At 43.4% G+C, this 23,641-nt stretch overlaps 1 protein-coding gene across 1 annotated transcript in view; it reads left to right on the top strand.

Annotated features, from left to right (window-relative positions):
* Positions 1 to 23,641, top strand: part of LOC116517380 (ankyrin repeat and fibronectin type-III domain-containing protein 1-like) — a 285,435-nt gene that overhangs the window by 126,709 nt on the left and 135,085 nt on the right. Inside the window, exon 4 of the mRNA XM_032230288.1 lies at positions 17,914 to 17,954. Within this exon, the coding sequence (XP_032086179.1) occupies positions 17,914 to 17,954 (41 nt within the window). The remainder of the gene's footprint in view (positions 1 to 17,913; positions 17,955 to 23,641) is intronic.

Raw genomic sequence — 23,641 nt, 5'->3', positions numbered from 1 at the left:
AAGGATACTGTAAAATCCCCATTTCCATCCCATCAGCTGGGACTCGGGATTTAGCCCGCAAGATGCTTAGTTCTGGCTGGTGGAGCTGACCTGAAAACAGTGGAGGACCATCCCACAATGCCTCTGCCAGTGAAAACAGAACTCAGGGAAGCCACACAAGGCCTATCTGGGCTCCGCTTTCAGCCACGATAGCCTCATGCAGCCCTCTGCCAGCAATAATGTAGGCCCAGGGAGGCCACACATTCTGTTTTCGCTGGCAGAGGGCTGCAGGAGGCCATCACTGTAGAAAACAGAGCCTCAACGAGTTACGTCGAGTTGGCCATGCCTACCCTGGCCATGGCCCCCCCAACCACCACCACCCCAAGATCAAACACAACCTTAATGTGGCCCTCATTGAAATAGAGTTTGACACCCCTGGCATAGAGTTTCTATTCCTAGACCTTCTTCTGATTTCTGGCGCTCCCCCGCATGCGCATGCTCTTCCGTTTCTCAGTGCTAAAAAGGTTCACCATCACTGATACATGCTGTATGAAATAACACAGGTAGTCCTCGATCTATGAACACAACTGAGCTCAACATTTATGTCATTGATTAGACATTTGTTGAGTGAGTTTTGACCCATTTTACAACCATTTCTCACCAAGTGAATCACTGCAGTTGTTAAGTTAGTATCCTGGTTGTTAAGTGAATCTGGAGTTTGCTTGTCAGAAGGTTACAAGAGGGGATCATGTGACACACCCACACACCCAGGACACTGGGACCATCATAAATGTGAGTCGGTGATGGCAAGAGTTTGACTTTTGATCACATGATTATGGGAATGCTGCAATGATCATCAGTGTGAAAAACTTTTTTTTAATGCCGTTGTAACTTCAAGCAGTTACTAAACAAATGGTTGCAGGTTGAGGAATTCCTGTACTATTTTTCTCAGGTGATGGCTTATAAAATAACTTCTCTAGGTGCCCAGTTCCTTGCTACCATTTCCATTATTTAGGATTGGAACTTCTTGCAATAGTATTTTTACTTGGTTTTTTTTAAATAATTATGTTCTTAATTATTTTTTAGACTCCATTATGCATTGTTTCTCTCTAGTACATACTGTATATACGTGTATCCAGAAGGATGTGTCATATCTCCTGTTCAATATTTCATTTGTATCTGGCCTTAGGGCTGTAATAAATTAGATTTGATCTGATTTATGGGGAGATATCTCTATCTCTGTCTCTATCTATCTCTGCCTGTCTCTCTGTCTCTATTTCTACCTCTATCTATCTCTGCCTGTCTCTCTGCCTGTCTCTCTGTCTCTATCTCTGTCTTTGTCTATCTCTGCCTGTCTCTCTATCTCTGTCTCTATCTTTACCTCTATCTATCTCTGCCTCTCTCTCTGTCTCTGTCTCTACCTATCTCTATAATCTCTATCTCTACCTCTACCCATACCCCGACCTATCATCTTCTATCTGTCTATCTTTAATTGAAGCCAACTATTTATTTATCATACTCTATGGAATTCATTTGTCCTTGGTTTAGTGTCTTCTGCGAATTGGTTTTGTGTGTTGCATGAACTCAGCCAATGGAGCTTGTTTAATGAATCATGATTAAAATAAGCTTGGCTGAGTGCAAGCATGCAGCTAACTCGATTAACATTGTGAAATCTAAGATAAGGCATCGAAGTCTTATCCCTTCTCATTTTTCCCAACAGAAGTTGTGGATGTCCCATCACTGGAGGTTTTCAAGAAGTGATTGGACAGCCACCTCTCTAAAATGGTATAGGGAAGGGGTCAACAAACTGCAGCTCTGGAGCCGCATGTGGCTCTTTCCTCCCTCTGGTGCAGCTCCGACACCGGTTGGCACCACAATTTTGAGAGGAGCTTCCGGTGGTGGAGGTGGGGGGGAAGACACAGTGCGTCAGGAGAAGACTCTATGGCAAGGGGAGGGTTTTCCAGTTGTCTCCACAATTGATAGGGCTTTCGGTTATGACAGGTAGAGGAAAAAGTACGCCGCGCTAGGAGGAGACTCTATGGTGGGGGAACTGAAGTTCCGGTCAGCTCCAGAATTGAACGGGGGACTTCCGGTTAGGACCTTCGTGGCTCCCGGTGTTTTTTTTTTTCTGTGAGAAACAGGTCCAAATGGCTCATTCAGTGTTTAAGTTTGCCGACCCCTGGTATAGGGTCTCCTGCTTGAGCTGAGGGTTGGACTAGAAGACCTCTAAGGCCCCTCCTGTTATTCTGTTTTTCCCCCCATCACATTATCCACACCTGCCTTTCTTAGGAATGTCCATTGCTTCTGTACTTGAATGTTGGCCAGTGGGAGATTGCAAAGAGGAAAATTTATTAAAATAGGGGAGAAAAGCCAAAAGGCCCCTATCCCATTCCACCTTCATCTCTCTCCCTCCTTCTCCAGGGCCTTTACTTTCTTTCTTTCCCCTCCCCTTTTTTTTCCTGCCATTAAACCCCCAAATGTGTAAAGGGGTTTGTGTAATGTTTAGTTTATCCCCTTAGGCACCAGCTGTAGGTGTGTAAAAAGATTAACTGTCTGGCTGTGATGTGAGTTGAAATACTATCAACAGTTCATACATTCATTCCTACAATGACCCTCTGACTTCTTAATATGGGGCTTAATATTTCAAACCCTGGGGTGTTCGTTTTTTTTTTTTAAAGGGCCCAGTCATCTTTCAGCCTAGTAGGAGCTGCGTTCTTGGGGTGTGTCTGTGTGTCTGATTGTGTATGTGTCACATAAGAGGGGGGCGGAATACTCCTTCAATCTTGCCTGTGGAGCTGCGACCAGATTTCTTCGTTTAATTTGGTGGTTAGGAACGTATAAAGGGTGCTTTGCTCTAAAGTAAAGCTTTCTTAGTCAGTATTTCTGCTCCCTCGGAGGCTGAGTCACCGTACTGACCAAAACAAACTTTTGAGTTTCCCCCTCTCTAATTTTTTTTTAACAAGGCGTATATACAGTTATTTTCCTCACACGCTTTCAACAACAGGCTCTGCCGAATGCACATTACATAATCTTTATTTCTGGCTAGGCTAAAAGTGGCTAGAAAAGCTCTTTTTTCCCCCAGAAAAGTTTAATTTTTTTTTTAACACTGCCAACCTGAGCTTCGAGCTGCTTAGAAAAGCAGAATAATCCTGGAGAGCGGAGAGGGTTTAATGTGGAAATTAAGGGGGTGCTGAAATCCAAACCCCTGGTTCCCCCCCCCCCTTCCTACTTAGTCTCTGCTCTGAGTCATGTCCCCTGCTATTAGTAACTAGGATTTCTTGGTAATGTTGTTTCTTAGCAGACCACCTTGGAGAAAACCGCCTATGCAAAGGATGCCGGCAGCAGTAACTCAATTTTATTTTACTGGAGCCGTAGTGGTGCTCGCTGACGAATTTAAGACGAACCCCAAATAGGTTGCAAAATTTCCCAGTGTGGTCTTCTCTCTTCAAATGCCATCAGGCTCGCAATCTCTTTTGATGGAAACTGATTTTTGTCAGATACCACTTTATAATGCTTTGGTAAAGCCACACTTGGAATACAGCATTCAGTTTTGGTCACCACGATGTAGAAAAGATGTGGAGGCTCTAGAAAGAGTGCAGAGAAGCGCAACAAAGAGGATTAGGGGACTGGAGGCTAAAACATATGAAGAACGGTTGCAGGAACTGGGTATGTCTAGCTTAATGAAAAGAAGGACTAGGGGAGACATGATAGCAGCATTCCAATATCTCAGGGGTTGCCACAAAGAAAAGGGAGTCAAATTATTCTCCAAAGCACCTGAGTGTAGAACAAGAAGCAATGGGTGGAAACTAATCAAAGAGAGAAGCAACTTAAATAAAACTGGGGAGAAATTTCCTGACAGTTAGAACAATGAATCAGTGGAACAACTTGCTTCCAGAAGTTGTGAATGCTTCAACCCTTGAAGTTTTTAGGAAGATGTTGGATAACCATTTGTCTGAAGTGGTGTAAGGTTTCCTGCCTAGGCAGAGGGTTGGGCTAGAAGACCTCCAAGGTCCCTTCCAACTTTGTTATTCTAAAATTCTAGATCTACCATGCTGGAGAGCAGGGATGGCAAGCCTAAAGGTGGTTTTCTTTGAAAAGCAAACTTTGAAAAGTTTGATTTTTCTTTCAGATGTTCTACTTTTCCTCCATGAAGCTTCTTCAGAATATGCTGGCTGGGGAATTCTGGGAGTTAAAAGTCCAAAAGTCTTAAAGTTGGCAGGATTGGAGATCCTCCATTCTAGGGACTCGTTAAAAAGACTTAAAAGGTGACTTTCTAAATAGCCATGATTCTAATAAAGATTCTATAGAAGGGAGAATATTTGTAGCTCAGGGTTGAAATGAGTCAGACATCAGTGAGGCAGAGGAACAGCTGGAGCCTGTTCCCAGTGTGCGCATGCGCAGAGTTGCCAGGCGAAGGGAACAGCTAAAGAACAGGGGTCGACTTGGGAGTGAGGCCACAGGTGGACTGTGAATGGCCCCTCCCAGAGGAAATAAAAGAGGAGCGAAAGGGGAGTGGAGTTTGCAAGAGACAATTAGTTCGCTTAATTGGTTCGTGACTCTCCGAGACTCCTTGCCAAGTTCTGCAGATATCGGCCTGTCAATTCTCCAATCCAGATAAGGTCGGTGACTGTAAATCCTCCCTCAAAAGACTTCGCTGGTTGTGAATGAGCAGAATTCACAGTCAATTTATCAAAGGTTTTTTGGTCGGGAGTTTGCTTTGTGCTTTTGGGAAGCCTAGGTCAGAACAGCTTTCTTGCGGACATTCCATTGCCAAAGTAGCTAACATCATCAGCTTGAGCAGCGATGATGTTACCTAGTTTGGATAACGAAACGCCCGCAAGAAAGCCACCAAGCTCAGAGAGCACCAAGAACCCCTCAACCAGGATTCTTGTTCATTTCACGTCAATCTTCCTCTTCCCCAGTACCCAATTTGCATCTTTTTCAATCACACACATTTTTTGGCACGGAGAGACATTTCGTAAAGCATAGAGTCAAGGGAACAAAAGATGCACATGCACACACACACACACAAACACATACAGACCAAAGAGGCAGAACATCTTTCAAGTCTATTTGGTACATCTCTCCTTCCAGCTGTGCTTAATTTTTAAGATGTGGTGTTGTCATGAGATAGACCTTTCCTTTCATCTCTCTGACATATTGGCTGACTCTCCTGTAATCAGTTTAGCTGTAATGTGCCAGGCCAATTTGCTGGTCGGGTGCCTCAGCGTGTGTGTGTGTGTCTGTGTGTGTGTGTGTATGTGTGTGTGTGCGCACATAAGGCAGCCTTTGTGGAGAGGCAAGGTTTTGTTGTCTTTTAAAATTAAAGCTGGCTGGTTGTGCGAAGTTTTGAAGGCTGCTCCCATGAAATGAAATCCATTAAACAAAACAAAACAAAAGGATCTTCTCACCTCTGTGGATGATCTGCGCCTCTTCAATTTCCGGGTCCTCTTCTACCAGAGCCTGGGGGTTTGAAGGTCCTGCGCAGGAACTTAGCTGTTCCTAGCAATGCTCTCTTCTGGATGGAGAGCTGGGTTCTGTTGGAGCCACTCTGTGGCTTAGGGGGCCCAGCCCCCAGTTCCCTTCTCCAACCACTGGGACCACTTTGGCCTATACTTTCCACAGCCTCTCTAGTTCCTCCTACAAGCCCTGGTATTGTCCATTTCTCATAGGTCTGTCCAGTCCATACCATCCATATCTATCTATCTATCTATCTATCTATCTATCTATCTATCTATCTATCTATCTATCTATCTATCTATCTATCTATCTATCATCTATCTATCTACCCATCCACCCACCCACCCATCCATCCATCCATCCATCCATCCATCCATCCATCCATCCATCCATCCATCCATCCATCTATCATTCTCTTTCTCTCATCTATCTATTCATCCATCATCTATCTGTCTGTCTGTCTATTCTCCTCTCCCCCTTTCTCTCTCTCCTATCTATCTATCCATCCATCCATCCATCCATCCATCCATCCATCCATCTATCTATATCTATCTATCCATCATTCTCTCTCTCCATTTCTCTCATCTATCTATCCATCCATCCATCCATCCATCTGTCCATCCATCCATCTATTTTTCTCCTCTCCCGCTTTTTCTCTCTCTTATCTATCTATCTATCTTTCTATCTGTCCATCCATCCATCCATCCATCCATCCATCCATCCATCCATCCATCCATCCATCCATCCATCCATCCATCCATCCATCCATCTATCTATCTATCTATCTATCTATCTATCTATCTATCTATCTCTCATTTTCTCTCTCTCTCCCTTTCTCTCATCTATCTATCTATCTATCTATCTATCTATCTATCTATCTATCTATCTATCTATCTATCCATCCATCCATCCATCCATCCATCCATCCATCCATCCATCCATCCATCCATCCATCCATCCATCCATCCATCCATTTATCGAGGTATCTAGCTATCTAGCTATTTCTATCTATTTACCTATCATTCTCTCTCTCTCCCTCTTTCATCTATCTATCTATCTATCTATCTATCTATCTATCTATCTATCTATCTATCATTCTCTCTCTCCCTTTCTCCCTCTCTTATATGTCTGTCTGTCTGTCTGTCTGTCTGTCTGTCTACCTAGGGTCCTGGGTGCTCTCTAAAGATGGTTGTTTTCTTGCAAAAATGTAATGGCTAATGGTGCACTGATGATGTTATCTAGCTTGGGTAATTAAACGTCTGCAAGAAAATAACCAAGCTCAAAGAGCATCACAGATCAATTCTGAGCAAATATTTTCTTCTATCAGTCTCCCCCCCCCCCCCGCATCCCTCTGTGTGTGTGTGTAAGTATAAGAAATGCATAAATATTTGCTCTCTGTACTTGAGCTACTGGTGAAGAGAAACCTTCTAAGATAAATTTGAGAATGCCATCATGTTGGCCTTGTGGATTATGATTGGAAAGGACAAATTTTCCTGGCTCCTTCCCCCCTCCTTCCTTTTTCAAAAGAACTTTTAAAGGTTAAGATATCTATGAGTTAAAGGGTGGCTCAGTGGCTAATAGGTTTGCCATCACTGCTGTATAGCAACTATTCAGCCCAAGGTTATCTTTTGTCCTGACTGAAGTAATTAGTCTATGCCAAAACTCCTTCAGAGCTGGCACTTTTCTTTTCTTTTAGAAGGGTCTTATATTGTGCTTTCAGCTGCTTTAAGTAGTGATCCTCAAAAGGGGCATTTTTACTTTTCCTATACTCCATATTACATATTCTTTTTAGTTGCACGCAATATCTGTCAAACCATTTTTTATTCTTTGAGACCGGCCTTTTGGAGTGAGGTAGTATTCTGTTAGTGAGAACCAATTTAAAATTAAAGTTTCAAACCCCCTAAGTAAGATCCTCCAAACTTATTCCTTAGTAGAGATGTACATAGCTCTATGGTTTCTGGAATTAACATCCATTTAGTAAGCTTCCTTTGCATTTTTCTCATTCTATTTAATTTTTACCTGGGTATTTCGACTCTCTAACCTGGGTAGGTATCTTCTACCCATCACTTTATATGTGTGTTTATTGAAAATATTTGCTCTGGAGCAGTGTTTCTCAACCTTGGCAACTTGAAGATGTCCGGACTTCAACTCCCAGAATTCCCCAGCCAGCGAATGCTGGCTGGGGAATTCTGGGAGTTGAAGTCCGGACATCTTCAAGTTGCCAAGGTTGAGAAACACTGTTCTGGAGGAAACAGGATTTCTGCATCCTTTCCCAATAGGTAAATTCAAAACAGGCAAGTGTATCATCCAAAAATATACTTTAGCAAAATGATCAAGAGATTAACTCCCCCCCCCATTGTTTTCTTAAGGGGTTTAATATGTGGTTCCTAACCTCTGAGTCATCAGTGAGGTGAGTAATCAAAAAATGTTGGGCCTGCCTTGATCATGATTCATATGTGGCTGTAAAAAAACCCAGGGGTGGAACTGGGATGCTTGAAACAGAGGGTGAGGCAAGTGTGTTAAACTCTCTGAAGTCCAGAAAGGATGCCAACATGCATTATCTTTTTAATCATATGGATGGAATTCTCCAGGAATGTACTTGAAAGTTGAGTTAATTCATAAAGGTATTGTGTTTTTTTTTAAAAAAATAAATAAATAAATTGGAACCCTTATGATCTGATGTGAGAAATTATTATACGTTTCCTGGAGGAAATAGCTTTTTCTTTTTCCCTTTTAATGCAACTTTGTTTTAAGTTTCAAAAAAAAAAAGAAGATAAACTAAAGGTAAAGGAAAAGGTTCCCCTTGCACATATGTGCTAGTCGTTCCCAACTCTAGGGGGCAGTGCTCATCTCCATTTCAAAGCTGAAGAGTCAGCGCTGTCCGAAGATATCTCCATAGTCATGTGACCAGCACAGTGGAGGGTTTCAAAAAATTTTCAAACCTACTCTGTGGGTGTGGGAGTGGCTTGCCAGCCATGTGACCTGGTAGGAGTGGCTTGCCGGCCATGTGTTCTCTCTCTCTCTCTCTCTCTCTCTCTCTCTCTCTCTCTCTCTCCTTTTGTCTCTCTGTCCCTTTTTCCTTTTTTTCTTTCATCTCTCACTCTTTCTTTCTTTCTTTCTCTCTCTCTCTCTCTCTTTCTTTCTTTCTTTCTTTCTTTCTCTCTCTCTGTGTGTGTGTGTGTGTGTGTGTGTCAGTGGTGGGTTTCAAAAATTTTTGGAACCTCTTCTGTAGGTGTGGCCTGCTTTCCGGGTCCACTGGTGGAACCTCTTCTAACTGGTTCGGTAGATTTGACGAACCAGTTCTACCGAACTGGTGCGAACTGGTAGGAACCCACCTCTGGACCAGCATGACTAAACACCAAAGGCACATAGAGCGCTGTTACCTTCACCCCAAAGGTGGTCCCTATTTTTCTACTTGCATTTTTACGTGCTTTCGAACTGCTAGGTTGGCAGAAGCTGGGACAAGTCACAGGAGTTCACTCCGTTACGCGGCGCTAGGGATTTGAACTGATGAACTGCTGACCTTTCTGATTGACAAGCTCAGCCTCTTAACTACTGAGCCACCGTGTCCCTCCAGCGTTCTGTGTGCCTTCGACATTTAGTCATGCTGGCCACATGACCACGGAGACGTCTTCGGACAGTGCTGGCTCTTCAGTTTTGAAACAGAGATAAGCAGCGCCCTCTAGAGACAGGAACAACTAGCACAGATGTGCCTGGGGAACCTTTACATTTTCCCCTACTGGATGAGACAGTTAAAAGGCATGGGAAGTTTGTCTTTTCAGACTTTCAAGTTTCCATTAATGTAGCCGTACCATAAAATAGATTATGAGCCAAGCTGGCGCAGTGGTTAGAGTGCAGTACTGCAGGCCACTTCAGCTGACTATTATCTGCAGTTCAGCGGTTCAAATCTCACTGGCTCAAGGTTGATTCAGCCTTCCATCCTTCCGAGGTGGGTGAAATGAGGACCCAGACCGTGGGGGCAATATGCTGACTCTGTAAACCGCTTAGAGAGGGCTGAAAGCCCTATGAAGCAGTATATAAGTCTAACTGCTATTGCTGTTTAGCTCATCTAGTTGTATTTCCTGTCTGGTTAATTTATCAAAGAGAGAAACTCAACCCAGAACTAAGGAGAAATTTCCTGACACTGAGAACAATGAATCAGTGGAACAGCCAGTCTCTGGAAATTGTGGATGCTCCATCACTGGAGGTTTTCAAGAAAAGATTGGACAATAATTTGACCAGTATTGTATAAGGTCTCCTGTCTTAAGAAGCAGGATTGGGCTAGAAGACCTCCAAGGCCCCTTCCAACTCTCTTTTTCTATAGTCTGGTTTTACCAGGGAAGGCTGAACTTAAGGGGATATCGCATTCTGTTACTGGTGTTTGTAAACCCAATTTAGCTAATGCTGAATTTTTTTTAGTAAACCGTGGAATAACTAAACCCTGGCTTAGCAGTATTTATGAACCCAGATAATCCTTTGAAACGAGCTGGCATATTGCCTGTCAATCTTCAAAAGGTTTTTTTTTTAAAGAAAATAATGATAATCAAGGATGATGCTCATAACAATCCCCTTGGATGAGAAAGCTGATGTTGACAGGGTTGGTAATTTACGGCAGAAATCTGTGTTGTTGAAATATGCCTTGGCTTTTGGACTAATGAAGATGGGTGCAGCAATACAGATGGATATAATTCTTCACAAATGAAACAGATGCTTCCATTAAAAGTTCAAAAAGCTGTATAAATAACTGCAAAAGACCAGGAGAAAAGAGTAGGGAAAAAAGACAACAAAAAGAAAGACACACACAAACATACTGTATATATATTAGTGTGTGTATGTGTGTATACATACATATATACATACACACACACACACACATATATATACACATACATAAATACATACATACATACATACATACATACATACTGTATATATATATTTGTGTGTGTGTGTATACACACATATATACATACACACACATATATATACACACATACATACCTACTGTATATATTTCTGTGTGTGTATGTGTGTATACACATATATACACACACACATACATATATATACAGATACATACATACATACTGTGTATATATATTTGTGTGTGTATGTGTGTATACACATATATATATATATATATATATATACACACACACACATATATATATATAGATATACATACATACTTACTGTATGTATGTATGTATGTATATATATATATATATATATATATATATATATATATATATATATATGTGTTTATGTGTATGTGTGTATACACACATATATACATATATACATACACACACACACACACAAACACACAGACACCAATGGTGGGTTCCAGATCCCGTTGCAACCAGTACGCTGCGACGGGGCCGGATGTCCACCTCGGGTACGTGCGCTGTGCACGGCACTGCCCTGTGACACCCCAGCTGCTTGGCAAGGTCGTGTAGGCGCCGTACAATGTGTGCCCGTGTCTGTGTCCCTCAAAAATTGGCCTGTGTCCCTCAAAAAGCGGTAAGGGACATGGGGGGGGGGGAGCCCAAAGAAACACCATTCCGATAGGGTAGCTGCTGCTCCCAGCTGCCCCCGTTAGGCCCATACCAGGCTGTACCTCCCGGAACCCACCACTGACATACATACACACACACACACACACACAATCTGCAATACATTAAACCTTAGCATGACTTAATAGATTTGTCCTATGGAATTGCATCAAAATCCATCGAATTCCAATATCTTGGACCTCAACCAGGGGTGGGCTGCTGGGGGGTTAGCAAGGGTTCAGGAGAACCTCTAGCTAAGATTCTGTGCAGTTTTGAGAACCCCCCCCCAAACTCCTGGCTGGCCACGCCCACCCAACTTCACCCCTCCCAGAACTCCCCACGCAGCCCATTTTGGATGCAGGTAAGTGCCAGGCGTGCGTGGAGGCTCAGGGAGGGTGAAAAACCGGCCTACCATTTCCGGCCTCCAGAGAGCCTCTGGTGCCTGGGGAGGGCGTTTTCCTCATCCCAGCGGCTCGGGAAAAGCCTCCGGAGCCCAGGGAGGGCAAAAATGCTCCTCTCAATTACCTCCCTAAGACCGATTAGATCCCACAGATTAGGCCTCCTCCGAATTCCATCTGCCAGCCAGTGCCCACTGGCAAACCCCCGGGGGAGGGCCTTCTCTGTGGCTGCTCCGGCCCTCTGGAACGATCTCCCCGTGGAGATCCGGACCCTCACCACCCTGCAGGCTTTCCGTAAAGCCACGAAGACCTGGTTGTTCCGCCAGGCCTGGGGCTGATGGATTTCCAGCCCCACTTGAAAGGTTGTGATTGTTGTTTTTTACTTCATTTGTCTTTTGTCCTATTTGTACCCCCTTCCCACCTTTGGTTGTTAGCCGCCCCGAGTCCCTCGGGAGTGGGGCGGCATACAAATAAAATAAATATTCCAAACATTCCAAACATTCTCTGCCATGAGGCAGGAGGCCAACTAGGCCATGCCCACCATGGCCACGTCCACCCAGAAACCGGACAGAGAACCCCTTGCTAACATTTTTGAAGCCCACCTCTGACCTCAACACAATGACCATCCCTACCTGTTCTCTAGAATAGGAGCCCCCAACCATCAGGGCGTGGTCTGGCACTGGGCCACGGCATGCCAGAAACTGGCCCGTTCAAGCATGTGAAGCCCCATCTGTGGGATGCAGGCAGCAGATGAAACCACACCCTCTCCAGTCCGTGGAAAAATCTTCTCCACCTTCCCCTAATGCTCATTGCATTCATAAAATGAGCATGGGTATAAATTATATTGATCTGGCACATGCTTCATGTAGCATGCATAACTAGGAAAATTCATATCTCTATGGGGGTTGGGGTGGGGAAGGAAGAAGAACAGTATCATTAAAACCCAAGTTTTGTTTGATCTGCAGTCCAACAACTTTGACCCTTTGGGAAACCTGAGGTCTAGAAAGATGCCTTCTCCTTTTACTTTGCACGTGAGGCTCTGTGCTTGAGTTTGTGAATGACGGTTTCTAGGAAGGGAATCTCAGCCGGTGAACAGTTTATTTGCACCATTGATTAATATTCGGCCCTGTGGCTTTCTCCTTCCTTTGGAATTGTCTTGTAGTCGCTGCCTGGCAACCACAGTGTGAAAAATACAACATTAGTTTGAGAGGGCAAGCATGCTGCTAGCAGGCAAGCACCAACTTCATCTCCCACATTCTGCACGGGAGCACGGGAGCTAATTAAAAAAAAAAAAAATAGGGGAGAAAACCTCTGCTTGAATGGCCCTGAAGGATCTTGAGAACATTCTGAAAACTTAAAACAATCTGGATCTAAGGTTAGGTCTCTCTCTCTCCCCCCCCTCTCTCCCTCTCCCCCCTCCATGTTTGCTCCTCCTACCTAGAAAACAGTTTTGTTGACTCTTTCGTGCTTTAGGATTTTCTATGTCCAAATGCAAAATAAATAGCATGCTGGTGGCTAAAGAACTGTTGCATTATAGTGGCATCGTAGCCCTCAACAAATGTATCTCTCTCTGGAGTTGGTTCTAATATCAGAGTAAGAATCATTTCGTGCAGGGATTTTGGATAAAAATATGGTGGATTATGGAAAATATTTTTAAAAAGAGGATAAAGTTTACCCCTCAGTTATTCTTGTTAGGTATAACTACAGATTGTACTGTTATAGAGACTAATCTGATTTTGAACCTAACAACAGCAGCGCGACTGTTGGTGGCACAATACTGGAAGAAGGAAGATTTGCCTACTATTCAAGAATGGACATTAAAAGTAACAAACTTAGCAGAGATGGCTAAAATATCAGCATATCTTAAGGATCATTCAGATGAGAAATATAAACTGGAGTGGAGAAGATGGATTGACTATATTCAAAATAAATATGGGACTAAAAAATTCCAGATAGCTTATGACTGAAAAAGCAAGGAATGATTTAATTTGTTTATAGTTAGCTTAACAAAAGAGGAGTTAAAGCACAAATGAAAGACGAAGCTAAGTTTCTTTTAGTTTATTTTAGAATATGATTGTTAAAGATTTATACCTTGTATTTGCTCTGGGAAGTCGGGTGGGGGGGAGGTTGGGGGGGAGATGGGCTCGGGGGGGAGTGTGGGGGAGGTAAATATTTGTAAAAGCTTTTTAAAATTTTCAATTAAAAAAAAAGTTAGGACAGATAGAGGAGAAAGGACGCCACGCTAGGAGGAGACTCTATGGTGGGGAAACTGGACTTCCAGTTGGCGGAGGAAAAAGGACACCATGCTAGGAGGAGACTCTATGGTGGGGAATCCGGACTTCCAGTTGGCAGAGGAAAAAGGACACCATGCTAGGAGGAGACTCTATGGTAGGGGAGCCGGACATCCGGTTGGCTACAGGATTGAACAGAGGGTTTTCGGTTAGGACCTTTGTGGCCCTTGGAATATTTAAGGTTGCCAACTGCTAATTTGGTGTAAGGTTTCTCAACCTTAGCAATTTCAAGATGTCTAGATATCAACTTCCAGCATGGCTGGGGAATTCTTTGAGTCTCAAAATTTGCAAGATTGAAAAACATCTATTTTTGCAGGAAGGGAGCCGGTGCGTCAAGATCTTATCTCTTACTAAGATGAACATTGGGCTTTGTAGATGGTGATATGAAGCGTGCTTCCTTCCTTCTGCATTTGCTGTACTCAACATGAGAAGGGTGGGATGAGGACATGGAAAGAGGAAAGCTATAACGTTGGGTTTAATTTGGTGCATCGGATGAAACCAGCCATTGTGGTTTGTGAACCATAACATGATCACCATGTTTGAATCCATTGAACGATGCTGCGTTCAACAAACTTCAATTAGCTAAAGCGTGGAATTCTGCGTCTGGATTCCTACCTTGTTTTAAGCCATCACTTTAGCTAGATGACATAAAGCAAGGTAGGAATCCAGATGCAGAATTCAATGGGTTTTTTTAAAAAAAAATGACACCTCAGTGCATATTTTCCCTCATATATGAAATGAGAGCTGATGGAGTTGCCAATTTGCAATGATTATTCTGCAACCTGAGCAACAAGTATAGGGGAACACAGAATATGCCTTTGGGTAAACTGATCCTGAAGATCCACAGTGAATTTGAATTATTTGCAAACACATATTTAATTTGTATTTCGAATACAATTTTGATGGCTTGCGGGGAGAGGACGTTCAACCTGGATTCTCTGTTTTTGCCTTGCAAATGCTACCTTTTTTAACCAGGTGACTTAGAATTCCATCAAAGACTTAAGTTATTTGAGAACAAGGACATCTGTCAACAAAATGAGAGATAATGGATGAGTTGTGTTTTGGAAAGATAGCTCATGGGAATCTCTCAGCCCCATTGGCAGACTGGCATGGACACATTGTTCTGACCTAGGATTTCCCAAACCACGAAGCAAACTCCTTGTACTGACAACCCCACCCCCCTTTTATTAAGTTAATGTGAACTTCTCCCATTCACATCCAGCAAAGTCTTTCAAGGAAGGATTTACAGTCACAGACCTTATCTGGCTTGGTGAGCTGCCAGGCTGATATCTGCACAACTTGGCAAGGAGTCTCGGAGAATCATGAACCAATTAAGCGAACTAATTGTCCCCTGCAAACTCAACTCCCCTTTCGCTCCTCTTTTCTTTCCTCTGGGAGAGCCATTCATCGTCCACCTGTGACTTTACTCCCAAGTCGATCCTTGTTCCTTAGCTGCTCCCTTCATCTGGCAACTCTGCGCATGCACATACTGGGAACAGGCTCCAGCTGTTCTTCTGCCTCACTGACGTCTGACTCTGAAGGCAGGTGATAACTGGCATACGGCTCTGGCCCCCTCTCTGCCTCCGACACAGAGCCCTCCTCAGAGCCTTCCCCAGACTCCAGGACTGGCCCATATTCCTCCCCAACCTCCTCACTGTCCGAAGCTGCTGCAAGCTCCACTGGCTGCTGGCAGGTCACAACACACATTTGAAAATTTGTGGAAGACAAAGCATGAATTTAAGTAGAGATTCGAGATCCAGTAGCCCCATTTGCTTTCAAAGAGTAAAAGAGAAAACTCTCAGCTTCCAAACCTTTGGAAAAATATTTGCAATGGAATTTATGGAAGAGGATGCCTTGTGTGAGATAGATGTTGTCCCATTTCCCACAGGATGAGTCCAGCTGTAGCAGAAATGATGGTACAGAATTGCTGGACTCAAACAGGGTTCTGCTTAGCTAGCAAGAATTGTAATATAGGACCCGACTTAAGAGTATCTAAAGTTAAGGATTTTCCCAAGTGGTAGATTTTTCTTTCTGGTTGGACCAGTGGTGGGTTTAAAAAATTTTTCGAACCTACTCTGTGGTTGTGGCCTCCTTTGTGAGAGTGGCTTGCCGGCCATGTGACCTGGTGGGAGTGGCTTGCCGGCCACATGTTTCTCTCTCTCTCTCTCTCTCTTTCTTTCCTTCCTTTTGTCTCTCTGTCCCTTTTTCCTTTTTTCTTTCATCTCTCTCTCACTTTTTCTTTCTTTTTTCTTTTTTCTTTATTTCTTTGTTCCTTTCTTTCTCTTTCTCTCTCTGTGTGAGTCTGTGTGTGTGTGTGTGTGTGTGTGTGTGTGTCAGTGGTGGGTTTCAAAAAAATTTGGAACCTCTTCTGTAGGTGTGGCCTGCTTTCTGGTGGAACCTCTTCTAACCAGTTCGGTAGATTTGACGAACCGGTTCTACCGAACTGGTGCGAACTGGTAGGAACCCACCTCTGGGTTGGACCAATATATGAAGACCTATAAGAAGCCGGACTTCCAAAAAGAGGCATTAAATTGCACTTGAATAAATACAAAAGTGTGTGAAATTGTCTTTTTATCAAGCTCATTAGTTCCATTTTGTTTCCTAGTTTCCGGGAGGTGATCTTATTTTCTGCTTCTTTTGGAAAACAGATGAGATTTCATCTTCTGTGATACAAATCATGAATTTAGCAATACCCTCTTTCCTTAGGTCCTTCCCTTTCCCCCTTTTTCCTTTCCTTTCCTTTCCTTTCCTCACATCCTGGACATAAATTGTTTCAACTCCTACCCTCAAAATGACGCTACAGGGCACTGCACACCAGAACTAGACACAAGGACAGTTTTCCCCCCCGAACGCCATCATTCTGCTAAACAACTAATTCCCACAACACTGTCAATAATTTACTAAGAATGTATTACTATTATTCTTCTGTCCCTTCTTAGTATCTATCTCTCCCCACTTCTGACTATAACCATGTTGATTGTATCTTTACAATTTATATTGTTTTATTTGTTTCCTAGTATAATTTGATTGCTTATTAGCAAGCTATGACGATCACTGAGTGTTGCATCTTATGATTCCTGATGAATGTATTCTATTTTATTTTTCTTTATGTGCACTGAGAGCAGTGGTGGGATTCAAATAATTTAACAACCGGTTCTCTGTCCTAATAAAAGAGCCGAGGTGGCGCAGTGGTTAAATGCAGCACTGCAGGCTACTTCAGCTGACTGCAGTTCTGCAGTTCGGCTGCTCAAATCTCACTGGCTCAGAGTTGACTCAGCCTTCCATCCTTCCGAGGTGGGTAAAATGAGGACCAGGATTGTTGTTGGGGGCAATATGCTGACTCTGTAAACCGCTTAGAGAGGGCTGAAAGCCCTATGAAGCGGTATATAAGTCTAACTGCTATTGCTATTGCTATAACCAGGTGGGTAGGCGGGGCTTACTGGTCATGTGACCGTGTGGGCGTGGCCAACACTACATTACTCAGGTCGATGGGCACTTTGCCTTAGCTGTTACAATGTAATAGGGATTAACCGGAGAGGCAGTTTCTGTAAGCAGGGCAATAAAGATTAAGCTAGAAACAACACCAGAATGTTTCCTTCCTGCCTTCCTTACAGGATAGCAATAGCAGTAGACTTATATACCGCTTCATAGGCCTTTCAGGCCTCTCTAAGCGGTTTACAGAGAGTCAGCATATTGCCCCCAACAATCTGGGTCCTCATTTTACCCACCTTGGAAGGATGGAAGGCTGAGTCAACCCTGAGCCGGTGAGATTTGAACCGCTGAACTGCTGATCTAGCAGTAGCCTGCAGTGCTGCATTTAACCACTGCGCCACCTTTACAGGATTAGCCCTGTAAAGTGGAAAAAAAACAAAAGAAGATTTCTTCCAACAACCGGTTCTCTGAACCTCTTAGAAAGTTAAGAACCGGTTCTCCCGAATAGGTGCGAGCTGGCTGAATCCCACCACTGACTGAGAGCATAAGCACCAAAGATGAATTCCTTGTGTGTCCAATCACACTTGGCCAATAAAGAAGTCCCAATCTTCTGGGACATGGCCAGAATTTATTTCTGACATATGAAGGGTTAGAACCAAATAATCGAGGTGAAGAGTCATATTTTACTAGTGTCAGCCATATGCATGATGTCATGCTTGTTATTTTTATGCTTCTTTCACTTTCCACGTGTACCTAAGGAGGACGTGGGACTAAATGTTATGGGTTTCTGTCTTTCAGAGTCTGGGATCAGCTGACAAGAAGGATTTGTACTCTTCAAAGTAAGTCTTACGTTTTCTTTCTCAGCACATTTTCAACAAGGTGAATCCATTAATGTGTGCCATCTAGGAGAGTTTTAAGCCATCTGTATTACCTCTTTTGATGTCCCGGGATCTTGACTGTTGAATGCTTGCAAGGGAAGAGGATCTATCGTGGCAAAAAGCAACATTGGTTTTACAACCAGTTGAAGCTTCATCTACTGCAGATCAGAGGTGTCCAAATCTTGGCAACTTGAAGTTTTGTGGACTTCAACTCCCAGAATTCCCCAGCCAACAGAGGGAATTCTGGGAGTTGAAGTCCACAAGTCTTCAAGTTGCCAAGGTTGGACACCATTAATGTGGATAGTGGAAGTGTGAGATATCACAGAGATATTACCTTGATTAGATTTATTGTTTTGCTTTGGTGGACATCAATGAAAAGGAGAGTTACCGAATTTCATTCATTGTTGTATATAATTGCTTCTGTATATATGCCATCAGAGAGCAATTTTGGAGATAATTTTCTGTGCGGGGTTCTAAGACAGTTGTTCTGATTGGTTAATAAGCTTCTAAGTTCTTTTCGGGAGATCATTCACAGCTAACTTCTATTCTTCAAATATATACAAGCTGATAAACTGGCATTATCCGGGTACTTATTTATAGGAGGAAAATGTCTGGACCAAATCTAATTTCTAATTTGGATTTGCCCCCTTACCAAATGGAGCCCCCTTGTGGAGTACTATGAAGCTGTTACCATGGCAAATGCATTGCGCTGTACAGTAGAAACCATTTTATGGCAGTATGGTAGAAGCCTTTTGAAGGCACAACAGGCTGTATCCTAACAGAACACACAACGCAAGGGGTGTTAGGGGTGTCTTACCCCCACAATATTTGTTTCCAGAGAGTAAGTCATATGTGTACTAAGTTTGGTTGAAATTGCTCGTGGCGTTCCAGAGTTATGCTGTAACACACACACACTCACAGAGATAGATAGATAGATAGATAGATAGATAGATAGATAGATAGATAGATAGATAGATAGATAGATAGGCAGACAGTCAGTCAGACAGACAGACAGACAGACAGACAGATAGATAATGCAGGTTGTTTCTTGACTAAGAAAGGCTATGCAAGAGGATATTCTTGGTATTTACATTGGGGATGCCTCCTTCTAACATAACAGTACCTTCAGGTGGAAAATTGCATCTTTTTGTTAGTAGTGTTGCTTGGTGAAGTTGGGAAATGGATACACAAACCCTTTCAAGTATTGCCTCAATATCAGGAAAACCTTGGTGCGATTCTTATCGTCCTTCGAATTTCAGTAGAGTGCTAGAATGCAGATCTAAGGACAACCCTGTGTCTTTATCAAGAAAATAGAGGTAGAAAATATTCTATCCGAATCATATGGATCTATTTTATTTGTTCATGTGGATAAACCTGTGCCTCCTCACTGCCCAAAATTACAAAGGGTTTTATTTTGGAGAATTGGGTGGATTTTTATATTCAGATGACGGCTTTATATTCAGATGAAGTTTTATTTCTTGGATCCTCGTGTGGATCTGTATACAGACCCATTGGGATCCCCATATTAAAACAACGTAGCTTATGTGTGGCCAAAATCTGAAAATAACATTTAACACAGCACAGTACTTGAGTAAAGTGATTTGGTTGAGATTGGGCTATGCGGGACTGATTCGGGTAGATTGTAGAGGTGATATCGAAATATAATTTTATCATATTTTATTTATCTACATATTAGAATAGAATAATAGAGTTGGAAGTGAACTTGGAGGTCTTCTAGTCCAACCCCCTGCCTAGACAGGAAATCCTATACCATTTCAGACAAATGGTTATCCAACATCTTCTTAAAAACTTCGAGTGTTGGAGCATTCACAACTTTAGGGGGCAAGTTGTTCCATTGATTGGTTTTTCTAACTGTCGGAAATTTCTCCTTAGTTCTAAGTTGCTTCTCTCCTTGATTAGTTTCCACCCATTGCTTCTTCTTCTGCCCTCAGGTGCTTTGGAGAGGAGTTTGACTCCCTCTTCTTTGTGGCAACCCTTGAGATATTGGAAGACTGCTATCATGTCACTCCTAGTCCTTCTCTTCAGTAAACAAGATGTACCCAGTTCCTGGAACCATTCTCCATATTTCATAATGATGAATGATTGATTTCAGAAGGTTTTAAATTGAGACAGGGAGACCAAGTTAAGAATCCGGTAATGTCTCCAATAGTTGAAAAGAAAGAGATAGCTACCTATACCATACATATGTAGGTAGAACTGGGCCTGTGTGACTTACTAACTGCTCCCATCCGTGTATTCCAAAATGCTGCGTGAGTCAATTGTAGAGCCTAAATCACAATTTGGATGATTTAAAATTTAGCACCACTCATCTCTTTGCTTCAGGGCACTGTGTAATTGCCGGTTGGGCAGAGGGAGGGAAAGCTGTCATGGGAAATCTGCTCCCTCCATTAGGACCTTTGGCATCAGACATCCTTCAGAAAGTTCCCTTGAGTAATATGAGGTAGATTAGTCAGCCTTCCATTTTTGCCAGATCGTACAGTGAGTCCTAAGAGAGGTGAAATTGCAAAAGTTGCACAGCTGATTATTTAATGCGATCACTATAAATTAAGGAAGCACTTCTCCAAGTGGTCTTAATCCTTGCATAACAAAAGTCTTCTTCCCTCCTGGGAGGTATATCTGGAATAACTCCTCATAGCGAGATAGGTGGTAAACATTTTTTCCCCTTTAGTGTCCTTTATCCTTTCCTCCATACCCCCATCCAGCACAAAGTTTGGTTAAAATTGATCTGAACTGCTTTTGCTGGTCCATGGTGGACATGCAGATTGAGTTGGATTGTTGGGATGAGTTGTGTTGTGTTGGATTTGGTTGGGTTGGGTTGAGCTGACTTGACCTGGGTTGCACTGCATTGGGTTAGGTTGTTGGATTGAGTTGGGTTGGATTGGGTTAGGTTGGGTTGAGTTGAGTTGGGTTGGGTTGAGTTTGCTTAGCTTGGATTGCATTGGATTAGGTTGAGTTGGATTTGGATTTCATTGCCTTGTGTTGGATTGTGTTGGATTGAGCTGGGTTGGATTGGGTTAGATTGTTGGGTTGGGTTGAGTTGAGTTGTGCTGAATGGGTTGGATTGGGTTGAGATTATTTGAGTTGGATTGGGTTGGGGTAGACTGGATTAGAATGGGTTGGGTTGGGTTGGGTTGATGAATTGGTTGCATTGACCTGAATTGCATAATCCAGCATTTTGGACTGTTGGAGGAATGACCACCATTGGTCAAACTTGGTCATTAATCAAATGTTTGAATTTTGTTAAGCCTTTGCCTTGGGAATCTACCCTACCTTGCCTTTGCAAATAAAACGCCAGGGTGCATATGATGAAGCTAGCGTTCTCCTCTCATGGATCTGAATGAGATGCTCTTCTTCATTGGAACTCTTGGCCCTACAAAGAACAGTTCTGTACTTGTCATAGGAATTTCACTCATGAACTGTACTTTTTAATCTTTACTTTTAAGACTCTATGTAGTCATCCTGTCTGTAGAAGTGACCAACTTAAAGCAGTGGTCGACCTTAGTGTACAATGTCCTGCTTTTTGCATCTAGAAATATTCGTGTCATTTGTCTGGTTCAAAACCAGATTGGCCAGTCTGTTCCCATTCTGGGCTCAGTAGTTCTCCAAATTAAACAGTGGGCTGTTGAAAGTTGATGGATTTTTTTAAAAAAACAACACACTGGTGGCTTGATCTTCTGTTTAAGCAGAGAGAACAGCGAAGAGAAGTTACAAAGAATTTGTCAGGCTCAAACCTAGCCAGGAAGGAGTAGGAAAATTGTAGGCTTATTACAAAAGAGCTGTTAGCTTGGGAATTTCCACAAATTCTTTTTTTTTTTAATTAAGTTTCAACAAACCCTTGTATCCCATAAAAGCCAATATCGTGGCCCACCAGTGGCCAGCAGAGCTGGCAGCAGATTAGGACAGTGAGGAAGTTGGGGGGGGGCGGGGGACATAGGCCAGTCCTGGAGTCTGGGAAGGCTCTGATGAGGGCTCTGTGTCGGAGGCAGAGAAGGGGCCAGGGCCATGTGCCAGTTATCAGCTGCCTTCAGAGACAGACATCAGTGGGGCAGAAGAACAGCTGGAGCCTGTTCCCAGTGTGTGCATGTGCAGTTGCCAGATGAAGGGAACAGCTAGGGCTAATTAATTGTCATAATGGCGTTGAAAGAAGGAACTTATCACCAGTCCTCATACTTATGATATTCAGATAAAAGCCCTGTGTCGTGGCCCGCCAGCAGAGTTGGCAGCAGATTTGGGTAGTGAGGAGGTTGGGGAGGAACATGGGCCAGTCCTGGAGTCTGGGGAAGTCTCTGATGTGGGCACTCTGTCAGAGGCAGAGATAGGGCCAGGGCCATATGCCAGTTATCAGCTGCCTTCAGAGTCAGACATCAGTGAGGCAGAAGAACAGCTGGATCCTGTTCCCAGTGTGCGCATGCGCAGAGCTGCCAGACGAAGGGAACAGCTAAAGAACAAGGGTCGACTTGGGAGGAAGGCCACAGATGGACAATGAATGGCTTCTCCCAGAGGAAATAAAAGAGGAGCAAAAGGGGAGTGGAGTTTGCAGGAGACAATTAATTCATTCCTGCATTTTTACCAAGTATTGGTCTGGCCACTCTCCAAGTCTGATAAAGGTCGGTAATTGTGAACTGCCTCGAAAGACTGTGGGAGAGGAAAGTCTTTGCTGGGGAGGAATTCACTGTAAATTAAATTAATCGGGACGAGGACTCAGCTTTGTGCTGCTGGGGAAGCCGAGGTCAGAACAGCCAAATTGTTTCTTGCCCTCCATCTTTCAGTAGATGGGAAGCATCCAATTAAATAAGCAATGGTCCTTTCCCTTCCAGGCTGATGATTTTTCCCCCTCTTTACCAAGCCATAAATTTCTGGCAGCTGGCAGTTTTTCTTCCCCTCCTCCCCCACTTCTCAGCCCTAGAGGAATGCATGACAGGGTGTCACTCAAATCAGCAGTTCAAATAATCAACTCTCTGGGCTCCCATCTCCTGCGTCTGAGGAGCGACACAATCAGAACAGGGGGAGAAATGAGACTCACTTAACCTTTGGAGGTTCTCGGCTCTCTGCTGCTTAACCGGGGATGGGGGGTATTTTGTTGCAAAGCGGTCTCTGACTGTTCCGGTTTGAACCACACAGCCGAGTTGGGGAGTTAACCGAGAGAGATTTATTCCATTGTGTTTGCACGCCGCTAATTTGGCTGACGGCACCAGGAAGGCAGAATTGTGTATATGAATTGAAAAATGTCAGTTGCAAACCTAATGAGGAACCTCGGGTTAAAATAGTAGCAGCCTCCGTGCCTCGGATTACTCAGCCAATGATAAAGGTACAGGTGAGCCCTTGACTAACAACAGTTCATTTAGTGACTGTTCGAAGTTACCACGGCACTGAGAAAAGCGACTTATCGCAATAGCACCTCGACTTATATACTGCTTCACAGGGCTTTATGGCCCTCTCTAAGCAGTTTATAGAGTCAGCCTATTGCCCCCCCCCCAAACAATCTGGGTCCTCATTTTACCTACCTTGGAAGGATGGAAGCCTGAGTCAACCTTGAGCCAGTGAAGATCGAACTGTAGACAGCCGGCAGTCAGCAGAAGTAGCCTGCAGGTTCTGCATTCTAACCACTGTACCACCACAGCTAATCA

The sequence above is a fragment of the Thamnophis elegans genome, chromosome 14 (assembly GCF_009769535.1).
Source record: "Thamnophis elegans isolate rThaEle1 chromosome 14, rThaEle1.pri, whole genome shotgun sequence".
Lineage (NCBI taxonomy): Eukaryota > Metazoa > Chordata > Lepidosauria > Squamata > Colubridae > Thamnophis > Thamnophis elegans.
This window is presented reverse-complemented; position numbering and strand designations above follow the sequence as displayed.